Source organism: Podarcis erhardii (genome assembly GCF_964252035.2).
Source record: "Podarcis erhardii genome assembly, chromosome: 1".
NCBI lineage: Eukaryota > Metazoa > Chordata > Lepidosauria > Squamata > Lacertidae > Podarcis > Podarcis erhardii.
The window spans coordinates 61625313-61648879 of record NC_138497.1 but is presented as its reverse complement, the minus strand read 5'-3'; the positions used below and the strand labels follow the sequence as shown (position 1 = coordinate 61648879).

At 40.1% G+C, this 23567-nt stretch overlaps 1 protein-coding gene, 1 long non-coding RNA gene and 1 pseudogene across 11 annotated transcripts in view; 2 read left to right on the top strand and 1 right to left on the bottom strand.

Moving 5' to 3' along the window:
- The window catches only part of LOC309327456, a 53000-nt gene that overhangs the window by 25910 nt on the left and 3523 nt on the right, over positions 1 to 23567 (top strand). For all 6 annotated transcript variants that reach the window (XR_014150542.1, XR_014150543.1, XR_014150544.1 and 3 more), the window contains 2 exons: positions 1509 to 1571; positions 21451 to 21554. This is a non-coding gene — a long non-coding RNA (uncharacterized lncRNA). The remainder of the gene's footprint in view (positions 1 to 1508; positions 1572 to 21450; positions 21555 to 23567) is intronic.
- LOC309337267 (calumenin pseudogene) lies at positions 4158 to 7681 on the top strand (annotated as a pseudogene). Its single transcript has one exon. The product of its transcript is annotated as a calumenin pseudogene (transcript).
- NELL1 (neural EGFL like 1) overlaps positions 8713 to 23567 on the bottom strand; it is a 407721-nt gene continuing 392866 nt past the window's right edge. For all 4 annotated transcript variants that reach the window (XM_081834787.1, XM_081834789.1, XM_081834790.1 and 1 more), the window contains 3 exons: positions 19235 to 19411; positions 15220 to 15444; positions 8713 to 11309 (listed from right to left, as the gene is read on the bottom strand). In XM_081834787.1, coding sequence (XP_081690913.1) covers positions 11259 to 11309; positions 15220 to 15444; positions 19235 to 19411 — 453 coding nt within the window. In that variant the 3' untranslated portion in view covers positions 8713 to 11258. The remainder of the gene's footprint in view (positions 11310 to 15219; positions 15445 to 19234; positions 19412 to 23567) is intronic.

The window sequence follows — 23567 nt, the reverse complement described above, 5'->3', positions numbered from 1 at the left end:
TCCTGCATTGCAGGGGGGTGGACTAGATGGCCCTCAGATTCCCTTCCAACTCGACGATTCTATGAGTAGTCCAAGCAAAGACTGTTTCATAAGGGCCAGTGCTCTCTGCTCTGATGAGTTGCAGAGTTGGTGAGGAGGGAGAAAGAGGGGAATGGAGGAAAAAGCTTCCTGATTTTTGTAACTTTACTAATTTTAATCCTGTTAATTTTTAAAAATCTGGCTTCTTCAATGTTTTGTTTTTTTCTTATCAACGTTTGGATTTTCAACATTTGTATTTAATTTTTTTTAGTTTCCTATGTAAATTGAAATAGCATTTTTTTAAACGAAGTGTTGCTTTTTAAAACCTGTAATAAAATTAATAAAATAGCACAGGTGAGATTAGCAATCTATTCTAAATTTCTGTCTTGCTCAACCTGAGCAGGACCGTCGTAACAGCCTATCATAGAGAAGTCACACCCATAGAAAGGGGGGCAGACGTGTGTTTTAATAAGCCTGCTTAAGCATACAACCTAAAAATACAGATTTTAGCTAGATGCGTCAGGTAATCTAGAAGGCGGCAGGATATGAATAGAACAAATGAGTGATAATGAGCTACATCCAATATTATAGCCCTGCTATAGCAAATTGACAGTTCCAGAGCTGCAGAGAGACCCTTGAAAATGCTTGCCTGTAATGCCTTGTTTGTTTGCACATATTTGGTCATCAAGGCAAACTTAAGATGTTGCTCGGAACACTTTCATACAGGGCAAATTCTTATATGGAAGAGAGCCACATGGGGAAGTTTTTTATACAACATACCCTGTGAGAAATGCAACATGTTAAATTTTGTTTTGTTTACATGTACAATGCCCATTTGTGTATGTATTAGGTTACACTGTAAACACACACTTCATCCACAGAATTGATTTCTATGTAGGAAAATCAGCTTTCATGAAGCAGCCGTTCATATCTGATTTTAGAAATTAAAGTGGGACGTAGAGATTGATGTAGTCTCAAGGCTTAACAGCCTCAGTCACTAAAGGACATATGTGGCAAAATTAGAAACCTTAAATTGTATCCAGAAGGTTAACGGAAGCCCAAAGTGCTGGAGCTCTTTCATAATGTATTCTTGGCAAGAGTGAAGAAGGCACATTTTCTGCTACAGTCTTGACTGTGCCACACCCCCCCCTTTCCTATTTTTCATTGGGGAGGCAGTTTTGTGGCACTTCCTACCATTTAGTTTTTGGCCCTTGAAAGTTCAGAAAGCCAAAGATACAGGTTCCTCAAAGGATTTCTTCGAACAGTAAGTGCCTTGTTCATTTTAATCACGATTTTACATTAGAGGCAACATCTGTGTAGTCCTGTATTCTGCGAAGTATAGTCTATCAGATCTCTGAGTGACAGAGATGCTTCACTAGAAAGCTCCTCCCCCCCTTTTTAAAGAGACCCTTTGAATACTAGCAGTGTTTTCTGTTATGGTTCGTTGGTTAATGGTTAATCATTGTACTTTATGCTCTTCTTTTATCCAGTGAGCTTCTTGGCATGGAAGAAAAGGGTGACAATCCAGATTTGTAGCTGGAGCATCTAGACAGGTAAGTCTGAGATTCTTTCCTTGTTCCTTCAAGATCAGTTTCAACAGGCATTTAAATTATGTCCACTATGAAAGAAATGAAACTATTTTTGTATCAGTGAAAAAACAGTTAGTGAAAAAACTGTTCTGACCAATGTACAATAAAGTGAGTGGTCCAGCTACAATGATAGATTCAATAGAGCTCCAATTATGTATTTTCCTATTCCACCCTACCCCCACCATCACTTGCCAATTTTTCAAATCCAGCTAATGATCTTTTCAACATTTTCTGGCTTCAGCATTCCCTGAGCACAATCACATACTCCTAATAACAAATTGCCTCAGTAGCATTCCAACTCATAAAAGGCATGCAAATTATTATTTGAATCTCCTAATTAATTATGACATATAAATTCTGCAATTTCTCACACTTCTCCTAGAGGTTGAAATTTAAGTCTTTCAGTGTAGCTCACCCTTCCTTTCATTATACTTGACATTTTACCTGTTGCTTTAGGAAATAACTCAATCGGACCTACAAAAAAGCAACTAAATTATTTTCTATGAAAAAATCATAATAGGATTGGGAAGTTAATGCAAATTAAGTTACATGTGTTAACTATTTGCGCATTTGTTTGTTCTATTTAAAACATTTTTAGGTTGCTTGTCTAAATGCCCCTCCAAAGCAGCTTACAGTCAAAAACATTTAAAGGTACAAAGAATATTACAAAATTTTACAACTCGGCAACAGTCCACATAAGCAATTTTTTTAACAGAGCTGGAAAAAAGCAATTCAACCAGATTATCACTCAGCTAATAAACATCACAAACTAAAAACGCCTTCATAGAAATTTGGCACATGTCAAATGGAAGTCAATTCTGTAACAGTCTTTCATGCGTGAAGTTTAGAAATGTACTAATATTTGCTAATTGGAAATATTGGTCACGTTTCATTAGTTCTTGATCTAAGTTAGTTCCTTATTTGAACACATGATGCTGGTGTTTGAAAGCTTGGGTGTCCATGTGTTGCTGGGCCAGGTCTTAAGTTCCTGCATTAATTTACAAGGTGCCTAACAACTTGGGCCTGGGACACCTTATATCCTTGTCCAGTCATTGAGCTTGAGTCTGTTGGGGGTCACCCATGGTTTATATGTGTGCCTTTTAACTATTGAAATCTGTTTGTTCAGTGTTGTGGACCCAAGCCTGTGGAACATCCTCTCGAGAAATCTTCAGGTTGTAGTGGATAGGTCAGTGAAAATGTAGATCCCAGTGTAGTGTGAAAAGGATAATTCCATGTCAAATATTAGGAAAATGATAAAAATAATAATTTGAGAAGATTATAATGCCTTTATACAAGTCACACTTGGGATACTATGTACTGTATTAGAAAACTGGAAACGCTGCAGAAAAGAGCAACCAAAATGATGTGGTGAGTAGAACGGCTCCCCCATGAGAGAAGGTTAGAATATTTGGGGCTATTTAAATTATTGGAAAATAATTTGATAAGATGAATACAAAAAGTTTGCATTGTATAGAGAATGTGGACAGAGATGCACTTTTCTCCCTCTCTTGTAATACTAGAGGCCAAAATCATCCGGTGAAGCTGAATGGTGGGAGATTAAGGGCAAAGGAAGTAGTCATTCACACAGAGCACATGTTAAACCATGGAATTCGCTTTCATAAGATGTACTGAAGGCTCTCAGCTTAGATGGCTTTCATGGAGGGTAAGGCTATACGCTACCTCTAAGATCAAAGACAGCATGGCTTGAATGTGAGCTGCTGGGGGGAGATTACTGTTGCATTCAGGTCCTGCTTGTGGACTTCCCATAAGCATCTGCCTGGTTTGTAGGGGATCCAGCAGGATTCTTCTGTTTTTGTCTGTTCATCATCATCATGAAATGGTACACCAGGTGTGCCCTTTTTGATGCTGGACTGCTACAGCTTGTTCAATCTAGGACTGCATTTGAAAAAGTATTTAGAAGCTTCACATGACACAGAATGCAGTGGTGATAATTTTAAACTGGAATCCACTACCTACAAATAAGACCATAGTGGAGGTATTGTCCTTTAATTAATATGATTATTTATTGTTTTACCAATTACATTTCTATCTCACCCTCCCAGGGTGATGTGCTTTGTAAACACACACACCTTTCATCCTCACAATAGCTGTATAAGAGAGAGAGTGAGCAGCCAAAGTTCACCTACAGGCATTGTGGCTGAGTAAGAGTTTTGCCTTAGCTCTTGGTTAGCTTTCAAAAAGTCAAGAAATCAGTGCAAGGGGGTTAAGCTGCTGAAAATCCAAAGGTGAGAAGAGATTAATAAGTAGTCAAGAGCAAGCAATGAATAAAAATGGAAAATGTCCAAGTATAAACAAACTGCCTTCTTGTTAGAAGGACAGTACATATATCTCTGAAGGAATATTTGCAGAAAATCTGTGTTTTCGGAAGTGAAAGACGGATTGGTGAACATACTGTGAGATGCATTTGCATTGGTAGTGATTCATAGCAATTAGGCAATGGAGAAGTCATTAGCATTAATTGAGTAATCTGGGAATTGTCAAAATTTATTGTATGTGTGAATGTGGTTGAATCATGAAAGAGAATTACAGTCATCGTGAGGGGGAGAAGCGGAGGGAGCCGAGGCGGCGGCGGCCACGGTGGCAGGAGGGGGAAGGATATCACCATGGTTGTGGCTGTTCGGCAGGTCATTTTGTACCTGTCCCTGTAGACCGCCTGCGTTCTGAGCAAACCCACCGAGAAGAAGGATCGCATCTACCACGAACCTCAGCTCAGCGACAAGGTCCATGATGATGCACAGAACTTTGACTTTGACTACGACGCCTTCCTGGGTGCAGATGAGGCCAAGACCTTTGACCAGCTGACGCCAGAAGAGAGCAAGGAGAGGCTGGGAAAGATTGTAAGTAAAATAGATGAAGACAAGGACGGGTTTGTAACTCCCGAAGAGCTAAAAGACTGGATTAAATTTGCCCAAAAGCGCTGGATTTACAAGGATGTAGAGCGCCAGTGGAAGGGGCACGACCTCAATGAGGACGGGCTCATTTCCTGGGAAGAGTATAAAAATGCCACCTATGGTTACATCTTAGACGACCCTGACCCCGACGATGGCTTTAACTACAAGCAGATGATGGTGAGAGATGAGCGGAGGTTCAAGATGGCTGACAAGGACGGCGACCTGATTGCTACCAAGGAAGAGTTCACTGCTTTTCTGCATCCTGAAGAATACAAATACATGAAGGATATAGTTGTATAGTTGTATATATATAGCAGGAAACTATGGAGGACATTGACAAGAACGGGGATGGCTTCATTGACTTGGAAGAATACATAGGCGACATGTACAGCCACAATGGCGACGCCGAAGAGCCCGAGTGGGTGAAGACGGAGCGAGAGCAATTTGTAGAGTTCCGGGACAAGAACTGCGACGGGAAGATGGACAAGGAGGAGACCAAGGACTGGATCCTCCCCTCGGACTACGATCACGCCGAGCAGAAGCATGGCACCTCGTTTACGAGTCGGATCAGAACAAGGATGGCAAACTCTGCAAAGAAGAAATTGTGGACAAGTACGACTTGTTTGTGGGCAGCCAGGCTACGGACTTTGGGGAAGCCTTAGTACGACATGACGAATTCTAAGCCAGAGAGGAGGAAAAGAGGAAGAAAGTAATTTATTTTTTACGGTTTCTGGAATAACGCAAAGAACTCTCTCTCACTACTGAGACTGGCAGTTTCAGGCAACAACGTGGAAAAACGAGAATAAACCTCTCCCATCCTTCCTTTGCTACTCCTTCCCATGGGGACAGGAGCTCAGTGTTTTGACAAGCAACTTTTAACTTGCAACAAATGGGTTGTTTTGTTTTATAGATTTGCATTTTTGGGTTTAATTTTTTTTGTCTAACAAGTTCTGTTTTATTTTTGTATTTTATTTTTGGTCCCATGTGAGATGAAGAATGCATATCCTGAAACATTAGCCCTAGAGCAACACTAGCTCCCCCTAACTGACCTCCTCCTGTGAGTGTGTGTGTGCCTAGCTACAAAATCCAATCGCAAAATGCCAGAGAACAAGGAGGGCCATGGAAAAACACACGAGAAAGCTTCTGTCTTCTAGTTTCTTCCCCCTATTACTGTTTTGAACTGGGGTGATTGCCTCCAGCCCATCTCGAAGGGCCTAGCGGAGAATTTCAACAGCAGATGCTTCCAGTTCAACTTTACTACTGTTATCTTCCAGTGAAAGAGGATATTCCCACAATGCACCTCCCACACCTGAGTTAGGAAGGTTTGCCGAAGGCTGTACATTAACTATGGCACCCTTCAACAAGAAGAGTTGTGGCATCCCTGCTTCGCCCCAAGTATTAATTCCTGGTGCTTCTGCTGCCCCCAGGAGCTGGGATCATCCAGCCCCCTTGCAGATGGGGTAGAGGACTTTGGCCAGTGCTGCTACAACCCTCCCTTCAGGGCATTCACCACCTCCCACCCCCCGGACTTGGTTATGAAAGCCAAATCATCTCCACCTTTTATCCTCCTGGTTCAGTTTGCTGTTCGCCTGGGCCTGCCTCTGCATAGAACAGTGAGCAGCTGGTGCCTCAAGTGGGCGAATGCCGTACAGGCGTCAAGCGGGCCAGGAGAATAATGTGGCAGTTTGACACACATGGAAGTCCTTCATTTTTGAAGTGCCTTTACCTTTTCTTTTTTAAAAAATCAGGCTTCCCTGCCAAAAAGGAACCCCGGTGCGAAAACGTGCGTCCAAAAGTAGAGAGGGAATCTCTGTCCTTTATGCAAAATGCATGGCAAATTCAGCAGCAGTGTGCAGTATTGAAGACCTTCCCCAAGCAGTGCTCTGATCTCCCGGTGGGCTTCTAAGCCCCCAGCTGCCTAGTCTGCCTGGGCGAGGGCCTTCTCCTTACCTCAGAAAAGGCAAACCACACGCCCTCTCTTCTTCCTCTCGGGTCCCAGGGTGCAACATGGGATCTCGGCCTTTTGAAGCTGACGCTCTCAAATTCCCATTCTGGGACCAGTTTGCTGGGTTTGCTCGTGCAGGTTTCCTGGGTCCAGCCCACCAGCAATGGCTCCCCCCACAAGCCCATTGAATGAGAATGTGATCAGTGCTCAGCACGACTGCTGGTCCCTGGTCCCAGGGTTTCAGACCTGTCTTCCCCAGCCTTCTCCAAAGGTTTTGCGTGACGGTCCCAGAACTTTTCATCCAAACTGTCTGGAGGGCAGCAGGCTAAGATAGGCTGCCCTTATTCGCTTAAGACACCTCTCCCTGCGAGCCTCCTGAACACTAAAGGCCAACCTCTCTCTCTGGCCTGCACTAAATAACTGTCATAATCATGAGTGGTTTGGTAAAGTTCCCCCGCCCCCAAATTTTCTTTGAGCCACGACAGCTCCAAGGGCAGAAATCTTCAAAACACTACCTACACCTCTCAATTCCAAGTAACCTCTTCCTTTCAGTTAATAAACTTGGTGCCGGGAACAGGAAAGCAATGCTCATGAAACCAGGCGTTGAAAGAATCCAGGATTTCATAAGATCAGTGTGTCATGAGCCTGGGCTTCCGCTCATAACGAAACAGCAGGGCATTCCTCGTTTCCCAGTTTCAGGAAAGGAGGTGCATCCTGGTCGAGCAAGGTGCCAGACGGTGGGAGAACGAAACACCCATGTAGAGGACCTTGGTCCCATTTGTTTCGCCACAGAGAATGGAGAGGGGCGGCGAGTTAATGAAACATTGCTTCTCCTTGCCCAGATGTGAAGACTTGAGTGGGGAAAGGGAGCTGTTGCCAATGTTGGCTTGCCAGCTTCTTTGTTGAACACTAACGAAGGTGCATCTGCACCACAATTGCATTTTCCTTCCCACACTTGCATTTTTTCACTCTGAAGCAAAAGCCACCTCCTCTCCCCTGTAGCCTATGTCCCACCACCACCCCTGGAAATTCTGACCTGCAGATTTGGCAGCGAGGAGGGGGTGTTTGCTTGTGTGCGCATGCAACCTAGCTGGCTCTGTTGGCGTGACCGATATCGGGAGCAGGTACCTTCGGGGATGTACGCCTGTGATGCTTCTTTTTAGCACTGATGAGCCAAAGTTTCAGGAGTGCTGCTGTGCGGATGTGTGCTGTAAAAACACACACACAAAAAAAAAACTTCATCCCCACTGCAGAAAAAGAAATGGCCGAAGCAGAATTCTGTCTAAGTCGGGGCTTTCTGCCACGTGTATCTTGATTTTTATACTCTGCCGTGTTAACTCCTTGCACAATCTTTATTATCAAAGCAGATATGAACCTGGTGGCCACAGAAACTCGTTACTCGCATGCCCCAAAGCTCTTCATGGTCCACCTTTTTAGGAGACGACTTTTTTTTTTGGTAGAGTGTAAATGGAGTTTTATATAATGTACAACATAAAGATGGTGTCTTAATAAAAACTGTTTACATCCCAAAAAGAAAAAAAAAAAGAAAAGAAAGAAAAAAAGAAAGAAAGAGAATTACCACCATTCTTTCAAAATTGTACTTTTCCTCCTTATTTCTGTGAGAGGCTTGAGCATTATATACACTTATACTTCTAATCAAGCTGAGAGAGAGAGAGAGAGAGAGAGAGAGAGAGAGAGAGGAGCAACTAAAATGTTTAAGGGGCTGGAGAAACTCTCTCATGGGAAAAAGCAACTGAGGCTTTTGGTTTAGGAAAAGAGTGAAGGTGGCACCTGAGAGTGCGGTTTCAATTCATGTGTGGTGTGGAGCAGTGGACAGAGAAAACTCCCCACTTTTCTCATAGTACTAGGACTTAGGGACATCCAAAGGACACAAATTGTTAGAAAATTCGGGACAGACAAATAGGAAGTGGGTCTCCATAAAACACAGTTTAAATATGGAACTCTCTCCTACAAGCTGTAGTGATAGTCTTTAAAAAGTTAGACAAGAAAAGGCTATTAATGGCTGTGTGCTGCCTCTAACATCTGAGGAAGCATGCCCCGGAATGCTACTTGTGTAGAAACACAGGTGGGGGGGGGGAGAAGTGCTTGTGGGTTTTCCATAGGCTTCTGGCCACCATAAGAATGGATGCTGGGCTAGAAGGGCCTGATCCAGCATCCCTCTCTTCATATTATTAACATGTTTGCAATGCATGCACAGTTTCAAAGAAAAAAAGGCTGAGGCCAGGAAATATGTACATAGGAGTTTATTTAGATGCCACAAGTTTTAAATCACTCCCTTTTACATCCCAAACCACTGCATCATCTCCTTCAGTTGAATTACCATTGGGGTTTACAACATGATTTACAAAATGGATTAATGATGCGATTTACATATGTCCTTTGTGGATCCTATAAAACACAACTTTATAATACCATCATTAAAACAATGAAAATCAACACATAAGGGATGCTAAAAAGGGGGCAACTGATAGAAAGAAAAGACAAACTCTGCTGGCATGGAGTCCCATACAAATAGGGCCTTCTTCGTTGTCTTCAGGGTTTTTGCATAAAGAAATTCTCGGACATTAGAGGAAAACAAAAGCAGGGCCTGCACCATTAACCACTAGACCCACTTGTGTACCAGAACAACTGACCCGAAGTGTTTATTTTTATGTTGGATGCTAAAAATATACTGTGATAGAGCATGAATGTGTTGTCATATTCATTTTAAAAAATCCATTCCTATAATAGGCTTCAAAAAGTTCACATGACTGCAGACCTTCCATAATGTTCTGCAATATGCCTTTAGTAGAATGCTCTGTGCACGATATAACGCAGAACAATGTCCACTATTCTTTCATTGCAGATACTCTACCATGGCTTTTAGAAATCAGTTTTACAGTTCTTGATTAAAACAGTTGTTCCACAAATGTAATGTGTACTTGCTAAGCTTACCACCAGACTCTCGTTCTGGCCAAGCAGTTAGATATAAACAGTGAAAATGAAGAGTATCTCGCACAGCAAAAGCAGAATGAGAACAAGAAGCACTTTAAAAACACGGTGACCTCAGTTCTAAGTTCTAGGAGTGCAGGAGTGTTTGCATGTCCCTTCTCCCTCTGCTTAGCAAATGTAGTGAAAAGGAAACAAGGTTGGTTTTTGTTTTTGGTAGATCAATAAATAAGCAAACAAACATATCCTGTTGTTGCACTCATAGATTCAAATATCAAGGTTGACATTGTATGCAACTAGCCTATCTGGAAGTGGGGGGGGGGGGTTACCTTCCCAATTCCCACTGAACAGTCTGGTGTACCTGCTATGCTGTGGGAGGCAATCTATGCATGGGAACCAGTTGGATAGGACTGAATCTATTGAAGTTTTAAGCTGAGACAGATTTTGCTTTAGCGCTATCGACATCTTAGCCTTGCAAAATCAAAGCAGCTACCTATCATTCAAACTTAACCTTTGTGCACATTTCAAAGTTTTAATTACAATTCTGCTTAAGTTTAGGATTTTAAACAGCATTTTACAGATGGCTAACTTAACAAATTAGATCTTTTTTGAATGTCAGAAGATGTGGGAAATGGGGACAAGGTTGTTTGGTGAATATATTACATTTAATGAAAACTGGAATGTGGAGTGGTCCACCTTTCTTCCAAGGCTAGCATACTGCCAAGGTGATGTATGCTGAAATTATAGTTAAATGCAGTGACATTTACACTGTTCCTTGTAAGCTCTAACACAGTACAAATAGAGATGAACTTGTTTGTTATGGCATACATAATGGAGGATGGCAGACTTTATTATGCTAAAGCAACTACATGGGGGAGAGATTATAAACATATACCAGTTTAACAGATATCAAAATCTCACCCATTCACTTAAAATCTAGAAGTGAAAAGCCCTTTGATTGCTTTATTGAATGCTTCACAACCCTAACTGAATTACACCCACATCCAATATTTGTTGTTTGACTTGCAAACTACAACATTCTGCTAAGCCTAATGTTGATAAATGCCATGGTTTTCTGGGTACGTTCTGGAGCACTACTGATGAAAAGTGTGTCATCCTTTCTTTCCCCCTCCACACAGGAATTTTGCTGTTAGCTCTTTTGTCTGCAAAAAAAATATGCTTTTTGCCACTTCATTAAACTTGTGACATTATCCCTTTTTATATATTTGTGTGTTTCTTTCATAAAGGTAGGCTGAGGTTTGATTACTTCCAGCCTGTACAAGTCAAATGTACCTTGGAATGTTTTACAATGTTTGACAGCTATGAAATATAAGTACTATGCAATTTGACTGTACATACATACATATTTTCATAAATACATCCGAACAGGGACCTCAGAACTAAATAGGCAATAGTATGGGACTAAACCACAACAGGCAGCCTTATTTTGTAGGACCTTGATCTAACCTAAAATAAAATGGGAGTTTCCATAATGTTGGTTTTGTACACAAAGTAAACAAATCAATACATTGTATTTTACTGATGAAATAATTTCAATGCATTTGCAAATGATTTGACAGGAAAAGGGTGTAATTTACAACACTCAAAACTTTTTAACAACCATTGATTTATATGTATTGTACTGTAAAAGTCACCCGAGAGAAGCCTAGCAAGGTTGAGCATGTAGTGGTAGGTCCCAAAGGCAACTCCCAAATATCTTCCTCAGATGGAGACTTTGGTAATTGTCTATTGTATAAAACTCCCATCTCTTACAACTGCATTCATTTTGCAAGTGGGAAGTTGCATCCGTTTGCCTCGCGAAAATAATAGTCCCAGCTTTATACTTCAGTTATTGTGAAGACATTCTAAATCCACAGAGCAACACACATTTCCATTCTGTGAGGAGAAAGAAAATAAAGAAAATAAGATGCATTAACGCTATTAGCACAACCAGTGAATATGACTATTATGACATGGGCTCTAAAAAAGTAGACTCAGGGAATGAGCATTTTGCAATTCAGTCCCCCAAGATGAGACAACTAAGACTTTTTTTTTTAATTGTCAACAGTCCTGCTTTGTGCTTTTACCAGGGACTAGTGCTGCAGTAAGATAGTGGAGGGATGGCAGAACTCCTCCATCACATAGATGGGGCTGCACTCTCTCTGTAGGAACAGCTGTTCAAATTGAGGGATGCAACACCATCTCTGTTGCTGGAGACTCAGGTGATCTCTGGGGCGAGGAGGACCTATTACTAGCTTGTGCGGGTATGTTAGCTACGCCCTTTCCTGGACAGAGATCACTTAGTCACTGTGATTCATGTGTTGATAACCTCACAATTGGACTACTGCAGTTTGCTCATGTAGGGCTTTCCTTGAGATTGGGCTAGGAGCTGCAGCTAGTGCAGAATGCTATGGCCATATTACACCTGAGGTGAGGGAACTGCAGTGGCTGCCAATCAGCGGCCATGCGTTCAAGGTCTTCTTGTTAACATACAACTTGGGACTAGGTTACCTGAAAGACTACCTGCCCCTGTCTAGACCTGAAAGTTACTTAGATCATCTCAGGAAATTCTACCTGTGGCAGTGTATCCTGCACCATAGGGTATGTTTTTCTATTGCCTGTTTCATTGGCTTTTAGGGGGTTTTGTGCGTGTTCTTGATTTAATGATATATGTTTTAGACTATACACCGCTAAGATTTTTAAAAAACATTAACCAGTTTATAAATGCTGCTCAATAAATAGATCACGTGACTCTTGGCTCTCATATGCAAAATCTAATTCCACAAAGGTTCTGTTCACATTATTACCCTTCAAAAAAAGGGGGGCGGGGAAAACAGATCATATGAAGTGAATTTCTGCACAAGCAGCCATTTACACAGAGCTGCTTCACTTAAACTGGAGGCTATTTGCATGATGGGAAGACTTAAGCCATTCTATAGACTCGCCAATTATAATGTATAAAGTTGACTGTTCTAAGGAGGGTGGGTGATTTACTTTGATGCCGAAAAATGTTGATTCAGATTCTGTTGGTTAGACGGCAACAATTTTCTTTTCAGTTTAGTAAATTAAATAAGAGCAGCTATACAGAATCTTCCTATACTTCTTCCTCCAACTCTCTTCTTTGCTTAGAGATAGTTTGCAGTATTTTCTTGGCATGAGTACTAATATTATTATTTTTCTTTGAAACATAGATATATTTCCTGAGAGATGATTCATTCTCACATGTGCAGCCTCTTATCTGTTCTCTGATGGAAAATGGGAATTATTATTTTCTCAGGCTAAATGGTCAGTTCCAAAAAGTCTTGTTTTAGTAAGGTTTGCTTACTTCCAACTAGTTAGATTCATTCTACTAAACATATTCTTAGGCACATTCTTGTGAAACTGAATTACCACTCTGAAAGCTTAGCAGACCAAAAGGTTGGCATTCTAACATAGGAATACTGAGGTGGTTCAAAGAGAAGCAGGTAACTCCCCACCCCCTTAAGAATCGGTGCAGTTTTAACCTTGTCTATTCAGCTGTAAGTGCTAGCAAATGCCATGGGGCTTACTCCCAGTTAAGTGGGGTTAGGCTTGCAGCCTAGGACACTTGCCCCCTAGTTACTACTGATCGGGATAGCCTCTTGTGCAGACTGAACCATTTGGACCAGTGGGATTATGTCTATATCCAGAGTTTTGAATTATGGAATGATCTTGTTTGGTACTTCTTGCGATGAGGTACAGTCACAATAATGGAACTGCTTCATATTGGTGTTTAGATAACTAAGAACTACAACTATAGCTGGAATTCGCAGGCTTAACTGATGTGTACATTTGGTTTGCAGTCATGAAGTTACTTATATCTACTCATCATGTTGAGTTTGATTTCATTAAGCTTGTTCAGGTAACTTGGGACAGTATGTTCTGTTAAGAAGGAACTAACAAAGATGCCTCCTCAAGTGTCTGATACAGAGCAGCTTCCTGCCTGCTTTCACCTGGTGCATGGAACTCTTAATCCACATGGCAAACAGAGCAAATCCAATACCATACTAATCCTATCTCTGCTGCCATATGATTTGAGTCTGTGACATCTGAACCTCAGAGATACACAAATGGAAGCAACTATATTTCCCTGTCACAGCCCATGCAATGCCTCAGGGAAAGAGCCCCAAGGGCAGGAAAGCAAATCAAATGAATTAAAGCTCAAATACTCCAGCCATGGCTTATTGCTGCACTGTGCATGAGAAAATGGCGAAGAATACCCTGTTACAGTATTTTATACAGCATTTCATAAAACAGCATTTGGTACTTTCAGTGATCTAGAAAGGATCAAAGGAAAGCAATTCCGTCCAGGAAGATGATGTAAAAAGAACAAGAAATCATTATTTGATTAACATGCATTGCTCAAGTGCTGCATGTTAGTCACTGTAAAAAGTTACTATGTTGGTACACTTTCATTTTCTTCTCATTTTAAATAAAAAGCATAACCTTGGATGATAACGGATGCTAATTGCACTAAGTGCATTACAGTATTTCTGAAAGCTAAAGTGGATGAAGTGATAAATATGATTTCTCAAAAGGATGTCATTTTGGTATCAGTTACATTCTCAGTGAAATCTTCTTGCCCTAAACTATAATGGCTTTAGAAAGTTGCGTATAGGACAATGCCACGAAACTATGACAGGCAGCACAACAATATGAGGCCTGGAGCTCTTGCATGCCACTGACATTCATCTTTTGGAGGAGTGGAGGGCTTCTTTAAGTGGCCGAGGACTTTCCAGGTTTTATGTGCCAACAGATGATGAGTTGGGGAGGTTTTCTGTATCTATTGGGAAGCACTGATAGAATGAATAGAGTGTTGGGCTAGAACCTGGGAGATCAGATCTTACTCAGCCAGGAAGGTCATTGTGACCTTACGCCACAGCCTAACCTACTTCATAGTGCTGTGTGAATAAAATGGGGAGAAGGAAGACCATGTATGCCACTTTAAGGTCTATGGAAGAAAGTTGAAATATAAATAAATAATATAAATAAATGTGGCAGGACACCCCACACACCCTCAAAAAAGTATCCTGGACCACCTCTAATAGTGAATTCAGAGTAATTCTAGATTCTGTTGGCAGTGATTATGACTATGGTGACAATTCTGAAACCTCACAACTTCAAATGGGCCATTTCTGCACTAATCTAAAATGTGTGGCTTGAGGGTTGTCATCTCCATTGTTTAATATTCCATTTTTATTCATTCCACCATGAATAGCGAATTATACTCCAGAAAGTTTATAAAACCAAGCTACAAAATAGGATTTGTGTTTCTCTTGATTTTCCTGCTTTAGAGAATAAATGTATATTTCTACCCTTTACCTTCAATTTTTGCCCGTCTCTGTAAGGAAATAGAGCAAGAAGCAAAAGGGATTCAAAATGAATGCAACATAAATATATTGCACCCTGCAATTTGTATTACTGTAACTGCCTTGCTAACAGGCAGGTTATTTTTGAAAATACATATTTATCAATGTCTAAAATGTTTACTAGTTATTAACATCACTATTCTACATGCATATTAAGAATACCTGCAGGGCTTTAAGAGAGACTATTTTAAAGTTGTAGAAGAAGCCTACTGAATATTTCTGGCCCTATCTCCCTGGATAATAATCACACAATTACCATTACACAAATTGCATAATTTTTGTTACTGCATTCTCATTCTTCCGTTGCAGCTCACTGCTGTCAGTGGCAGCTAAAAGCAACCTTCCTGGGTAAAGAGTCTGACTCCTACACACAAATTATGTGTACTGCCCCCCCTCCTCCACCTTTTACTATCAAATACCTTGCATTTGCAAGTTGTACAAGGAGACCCGAGCATTGTCCATACGGAGCCACTAAGTCGTGCTATTCCATAGCCATCTTGACAAGTTTTTCTGATATCGTAGGTTATGTTATCAGCCAAACAAGGATCACTGACACAACGAGGGCAACATTCTCCTTCTGATATTGCTGTGAAGTCACAGGTGAGAGTGGGGCATGCAAGCGGCCAACAATCTACTTCACCTTCCTGGGAAAACAGAGAAAGACCCACAGTAAGTTACGTCAAACTATGAAACAAAACACCAATAGCAACTACTTCTTTGATCAACTTTACTGTTAGGCCTGAGTCATTACCTAAAACTGGGGTGGAATAGGACTCCCCTTATTCCATTGTTGCCCCTAATAGCAGAGGCTGGTGGGAGTTTGGGTACCTCAGTCTCTTGAAGGGTACAAGTTCTCCATTCTTGACTAAAATTCACTTACAAAATAGGCATATTCTGATCTGGCAGTAGTCTAAACAGTGCAGTTTTGCTGGGCACCACATTTACAGCAGATTAAGGACCATGCACACACCTCTGATGGATAAATGCAGACCTCCAACCAGGGATGTGGATACACCATGCTGCTGTACAGTCATACCTTGGAAGTCAAATGGAATCCGTTCCGGAAGTCCATTCAACTTCCAAAACCAAAGCTTCTGCAACCAATCAGAAGCCGAGGAAGCCCAGTTGGATGTTCAGGTTCCAAAAGAACATTTGGAAACTGAAACAATCACTTCCGGGTTTGCGGCATTCGGGAGCCAAAACGTCCGAGTTCCAGGGCATTTGACAACCAAGGTATGACTGTATATAAAACTCATTTGCTGAACTGGGTGATGTGATAATATATAGCTTCTGAATGAAAAGCCACAAATGGTTGAATTCTGAAGCACATTTTTGTTTTGATTTCATAGCCCTGTTATGTAGATGTGCATCTTCATCACAAATTGCTTGCTTGATCCCACAGGCATCTGGTTGGCCACTGATGCTGGCCAAGTTGGGCCATTGGCCTGATCCAGCAGGCTCCTCTTATGTTCTTTAAGCAATTTACGAGGCTATGTAAACTACTCATTTTAACAAAAGGAAACCATGAACCATATTATCACATCAGTACTGCAGTACTGCCACTAGCTATTTACAGTGTTAAGGCTAAATGCTATGTAGTAGTTTACAGACACTTAAGAGATAATGACACAGTAGTTAACTCATCCAGAAATCATATGATAACTGACACCTCAGGATACAACGATAAATAATTCATTGCATTACTCTGCAGCATTTGCAACCAAAAATGCCATGAAATTCAGATTAGACAAAGTCACTGGTGAGAAAGGTAAGGTGATTCAACCTATTCTGGATGGGGTTGCACTCCTCTTGGAGGAACAGGAACATTCCTTATTATTATTTCAGAAGTCTTTTAAAGTCTAACACCTAGTTTTATTGCTACCAGTTTAAACATATGGCATATTGTGCATTTGCTACTGTTGGGATTTTGTTTTGCTTTTAAGTGATAGATTATATGTTCTTTGTCCAAAAGAAGTCCAGGAGCTTTCTTTTGAGTAAGCAAGCAAGCATGGAATCACACTGTCAAGTTCTCACAACATGAAGTATATGGAGGTCCTCCCCCCCCCCCTGCATCTGATAAACTGTATTAGGCAACATACACACTATACCTTTAAAGCACTTTGCCCCTCTCAAAGAATTATGGGCACTGTAGTTTGTTAAAGGTTGCTCTGTGAAGGGTAAACTATAGTTCCTAGAATTCTTTGGAGGAAAAAAATGTGCTTTGCTTGTGATGTCCACTGGAAGTTTTAACATTCTTTAGTTACTTATGCTGTGCATCGCCAGTTGTTTTTGAAGCTCTGAAATCACTTTAGTGAATTGCTATGTGGCACTTTATGCTTTATGCTTTCCAAGCATATTACTACTACTACTACTACTGTGGTACCTCGCAAGACGAATGCCTCGTAAAATGAAAAACTCGCAAGACGAAAGAGTTTTTTGTTTTTTGAGTTGCTTCGCAAGACAAATTTCCCTATGGGCATGCTTCGCAAGACGAAAACATCTTGCAAGTTTGTTTCCTTTGTCTTGCAAGTTTGTTTCCTTTTTCTTAAAACTGTGCATTCAGGGGGTGCAGTTGCGACTTGACTTCGAGGAGCAACTCATAGCACACGGTGTGGTAGCCTTTTTTGAGGTTTTTGAAGACTTTGGTGATTTTTGAAGCTTTTCCAAAATCCGTGCTTCGCAAGACGAAAAAATTGCAACACGAAAAAACTCGCAGAACGAATTAATTTCATCTTGCGAGGTACCACTGTACTACTACAAAGCATGTATATAGTCCTTTACAGAGTTGATATTATAGTATTTTTAAAAAATAATTTTTATTGATTTTCTTTTCTCATAACAAATACCCAATATCATTACTAAATATTCATTTTTCAATTCCTCCCCTCCCTGTTCACTTCCCTCAGCTTCCATTTCTGGTTTATTACATTAAATGATACATTCTATGTTATCACATTGTTATATTTCTTGTTCTTTGTAAATAAAATTGTAAATGTTTATTTAAATCCTGCCAGCGAGTCCATTTTTTTTTGTTTCTGCAGATATATTGTAAAAGGTTCTAATATCACAATAGTGATTTTGATATTACATAGTATTAGTAATCTTTACAATTGCTTTGGGTAGTATTATTTCCATATTACATGACAAAGACTGCAGAGGGGATGAGTTGCCAAAAGCAACAGAACGAATTAACAGCAGAGGCAAGATTTCCTGTAGCGATTTCCTTGTTCACAGTCAGGCTCTTAGCTGCTGCACTACACAGATTTTGACACTGAGAAGCCACATTTTCTGGCCTTAATTTCTAAATACTGATAATGACATATTGGGAGAATCTCCATCCCTCTGTTGACACAGGGATTCCACATGGCATCGCTAATGGATAGCCATCCAGTCTCTCCTTAAAAGCCTCTAATGAAGAAGGGTCCACCAACTAAAAATGTTGAATTCAGTTGTTCCCCCAAACAAATATTTGGAGTACCTGGTTGAGGCTTTTCAGCCTAAGAATGTGCATGAGCAGCACACATTTGCATGTATATATGTTTGTGCAATCATCCCTAGGAAGCCCCAGCTGGATCAGGACACAGTAACTGAACTAGACAGCAAAGCCCTCTCACAGTTTTCAATTTAGAAATACAGCTATCTGTTTCCTCAATAAAACCTGCTATTACCTCCAAACTTGTTTCAGCAGCAATAGGCATTTTCTTTTTAAAACCGACAGGCTTTCCTGGACAATTTGGTATGCAAATATTCCCCCTAGGCTAAAGTAAAATACAGCTCTGCTTCTTATAGTCTTAACATGTATGTATTCTGTAAGGTGAAGAGATCAATCCTTTGTGTGCATAAATCTTGATGGTCTTTAATTCATGATGACCCCTCTAACCTCTACCTTTGTGAAATGTTCAGAATAATACGTTGCAGAGGAAGTGACACAAAATAAAGCTGATGGAAGCTTTACATTTTTTCCTCATGCCCAGACCAAAATAGTGAACATTGTAATGCCTTTGAAGATGCTGCATTTATGTTGAAGAAGTAAGTCAAATAAGCACCTTTTAAAAACTTGCTACTTCAGATCATGTTATGCACCTTAGAATATATGTACAGTGGTACCTTCGTTCTCGAATGTGTCCATTGACGAACATTTCAGAACCCAAATGCTGAAAAACCAGAAATAAATGCTTCCGCTGCATGTTTCTCAACTGAATTTGCAGACAGCCCTTTGCACCTCGGTTTTCAAATGTTTCAGAACTCAAATGGTCTTCCGGAACAGATTACATTCGAGAACAGAGGTACCGCTGTATAGAGCTTTCCGTACTGTATTTTGTGTCATGAGAAGAATGTTAACAGTATGCATTTTTTATTTTTCAATATGGCGTGTCCATCAATCTTTTACTGCTCTTGCATCTCTTAAGAAAAATATTTTATTGGTTTACATACCAGACAGCGGCACTGTTGACAGCTGTATGTCCAATTGTCTCCACTTCGGTACAGCTTGTGCCCATTCTGATCTAAACATTGACTGGTGACTCTGGTATCACATTCTGGGCAGCAAAAGAAATCAACACTGGGATTCTGACAATCACACGTAGTTCGTCGACAGAATATTTTGCCATCCTGTCAAGAAACAAAAATCATTAGTATTAAGTGTTTCTAAATAATGGATAGATCAAATTGGGGCAGTGCCTAGCAATGCGTGTTAGCAATTTGCATTTTATAGTTTTATTCATTATACTGTACAGTTCACACATACAAGTGATTGGGAAGCTGAATAGTCACATTTCAGAAACTCATACCATGCTCATTGTTCTATAACAGGCAAGAGGTGATGCAGTATAATTTTTTAAAAAATTCTTCTATAGCAATTATTAGTTCTGCTTGTGAATGAGGTTGCACAGACTCTTGTATAAATGGAAGAACACCTCTGGATTTAGTTTCACTTTTGCCTTCCAAATGTGATGGAGCACCTTTGGAAACAATCCTAAATTTAGTGTTTGAATGTATTGCAATGCTATTTATTCAAAGAAGCAAGAATATTTGTTCATAAACATTCATGTACTTTTCTTTGCTTTCAACTGATGCATTAGCAGTAAACACCCAAGTAAGAAATTCATGTTGGACTCAGTGCCATGTGGACTTAAGAGTGAAAACTGGCAAGGATTCTGATGGCAACTGTTTTATGATGGCACCAACTGTTGGGTGAAATGCAGTGTATGTGGCTCCACTTACAGACGACATCGCATCCATTGCTGGAGTGGGGAGGAGGCAATATCAGCAACTCTTCTTCCCACCCCTCCGTCCCCTAAATATACTCCAGCAGACCTCTCAGCTGTAAACTGCCTCTCTCTACTTGATTGATTGATGACTTTCACCCGCAGAGTGACACCCATTGAATATCCAGATTCACCTTCATCCTAGTTCTGGGATGCCTTAAATAAATACTATGAGTATTCCCACAGCCTTCAAAGACAAGATTATTTCTGTTCCAAGGAGCAGCCAAAAACGTATCAAGCAGCACCTATTTTCTACATTTTTCCTGATTTCACTTTTCTAGCCAATATTGGGGTTTATGTTTTATTCTGGTTAGTTTAGCATATTGTATGTTATGAAACTGAGGTTTGGGTACTCTTTCCACTTATACAAGAAATAAATATGGTCTCAAATTTCATCTTTGGAAGCTATGTGTGAATGGAAAATTTCTCAACTCTTTTCTCCCCAAATGAATACTTTAAACCATTGCCCTTGCAAATAGTTTCTTGGGTGCATTCTGAATGAATAAATGTTTCTATTAGTCACATAATGAGTATCATGAAGCAACAATTTTCTTCACAAACTTTTGAATAACCATGTAATTGTAGAGATAATATCTTCAATAATTTTGTGGCTGAACAGGTGGCACCATTAATTTAACAAAAATGCATTACACTGCAAAACTAGGCCTGTCAGAGGAATTTAATACAGCAGGTTAATGGAGGAACCTATCATCCTTTTGCCTTCAGTTATATCTAGTTATGTTGTTGGTTTTTTTACAGCTTGACTTGCAGTCCAACGGAGGAGGAGACTATGTCACCATATCTAACAACTCAGCACAATTTCACATTCCTTTCTCGCTGAAATCAGGATGTAAAAGTGCTTCACTCCAGATTGGCTCATGCTCTCAGACTCATTTTTGAAAAACTTTTTATTTATACCTCTCGGAAATGAAGCTTTAATACCACAACTGCTAAATATTTACTCCTTGCATAGGATCCTGCACATTTCAGTGGCTACAGATTAAATTACAATCCTTGTGATAACTAGAGCATCAATATTGTTTTAAAATGTAAAAAAAGAAGTAGTATGCGTTGGCTTGATGGAAAAGGGAAAATGAGTTTATTCAAATTGTGAGGATGATAATTATAGGAATTATTGTGCTGGAAACTCTACCTGTTATTATAGGTGAATAAATAATTTCAATGCTTTTACATGCATAGCATTGAACTGAAATCTAGAATACTAATGAATTATTTCAAATTAGGTAGTGGGTTCTTCATTTGCTGAATGGTTAATTCAAGCAAAACAAAACAAAAAACCCATCCCCAACTGCTTTTAAGAACAGGGTTTTCAGCCCACCTACTCATAGGCAATACTATCTCTCAAAGTTGTGCTTCCTACAGTAGGGTGAAGAAAAGAGACAGGTAGACCCGAGAAGTAGCTGGCACAGCAGCTGCTGAGACTCACTGTGCTGCTGAACTTCTGAAGAGACAACCATTATCTCCAGGTGAGAGTACAGTAAATTTGCAGTTCAAATGTGAAAATGTACATCAGTTATCAGTGGCATAGTAAATGTCAAGCTACGTTGTCACACAGCTACTTCACCCGGAGCTCAAACGTTGCCCATGTTTCAAAGAGCAAGAATGCTGGTTTTCATGTATGAAAGAAGCTTACACCCAGTGCTTTCCCCCCCTGGGGGTACTCAAGCATATGCAGTACAAGCACCTTTTCTTCTAGAAGAAAAGCACTGCTTACACAAATTGATAAACAAATTGAAGCAATCAGGAACCATTTCATAAAAGGTTGCAACTGGTTTTATTAATAAGAAAAATATTTCTAGCCTTCATAGCTTTGGAACCCTGGAATATTAGAGGCAGCCTAGCAGAGATTTAGTGCCTAGTGAAAATTCAGGGGCACATCCAGACATCTGAGAAAGGGATGCTTCCAGTTCTCATCAATCAAATTTCTGCCCAGATTTTGGAGTTTGGAATAGCCTTGTTTTGTTTCAAAAGTGGAATTAGAATTAGGAATTTTGCATTATTTCTTTAAAAACAAAAATAAAACAGCAACCCTGAATTCTATGCAGAACATTGTGCCTGAACATTACAGTGTGTCTCCCCACACAAAAACAAAGCAAGCAAAAAAAACCCAAAACACTTTAAAGATGCCTATGGTTAGCCAAAGGCTAGTTCCTTTCATGTCTTGCAGTGGGCGGTTATTATTGTTTAAGTGTTTCACTTCATGTTTTATTTGCATCTGTTTCATTTTGGTATTCATTTTTCCCCCTTTTAAAAAGACATTTTTGCTACCACCTGTGAGGGCAATGCAGCAGAGTTCAGCATCACTCAAGTTTTGCAATGGTTCATTAGTGATACTGAAATTAAATTATTCAAATTAAATATGTAGTGCAACCTAGTCCATATACTTGATGTAACTGGTATTGGGACTTAATTAGAATTTCATATTTTTCCAACACAGTTTTCAGTATCATTGGAATTATTATGCCTCTCGTAGTATTCTATGTTTTGTATACAGACCTGTTCACTCTGCACTCTACAGAGAGCAATTTGACCCCAATATTTCAGTGTCACAAATATGTAGCCTTTTCTGCTGCACAAAGTCTCTTGTTGCTTTGGAGTGTCAAATATCCATCTCTTAAAATAACCTCAGCAATTTCTAAATAATTCTTCCACTATGTGCACAGACTGAACAAGTGGGAAATCTAGTCTCTTTTCATCTGATAAAATAAGAATGAAAAGCGAGCTGCAGTGACCAACATCACTATGACCACCACCAAACGCCACTACACCTGTACTTCAACTAATTACACCAAGAGAAGTTACAAAAAGAATGTCATTTGAGCCCAGTGACAAGAAAGCAGCTAATACTTTGGAATAATCAGAGGTTTAGATAAAGGAAAAACTGGTGGTGAATTTGTGTAACAAGTTATTTTAAAAGTCAGATGAATAAAAGAATTGTAGAATTGGAATGGACCCCAAGGGACATCTAGTCCAACCCCCTATAATGCAGGAATCTCAACCAAAGCATCCATGACAGCTTTTGAACTTTCCAAAGGAGACTATTTTTCTGGTTTAAAATCATGGCGCTATAGTTTACCCCTCACAGAGATACCACCCCAGCACTCTTAACAAACTACAGATCCCAGGATCCTTTCCAAAACCAAATTTCTATAAATTATAAGCACAGGTTCAAGGAATCAATCAAAATCACAAGTGCACTTCCATTCATTACTAGTAGAGTGGTTTATATCAATAAATGAGATCTGTTAAGTATTGCTTGTATGCTCATGCCCAAGTCTGGAAAGGAGGACTCTTAATGGTGAACTTAACTACTTCCTCCTCCCAAGCTTGAACTGCAATTAAATTTGAACCCAGATCATAATTGGTTTCTCAGTTCCATTGCCAGGATCACTGCCACTAGAGTGGATCACCACCTTCTCAATTAACTGGTGGTGGATCACAATGGAGAGTTGTTGCTGGTGAGGTCCCGCTTCCTTTCT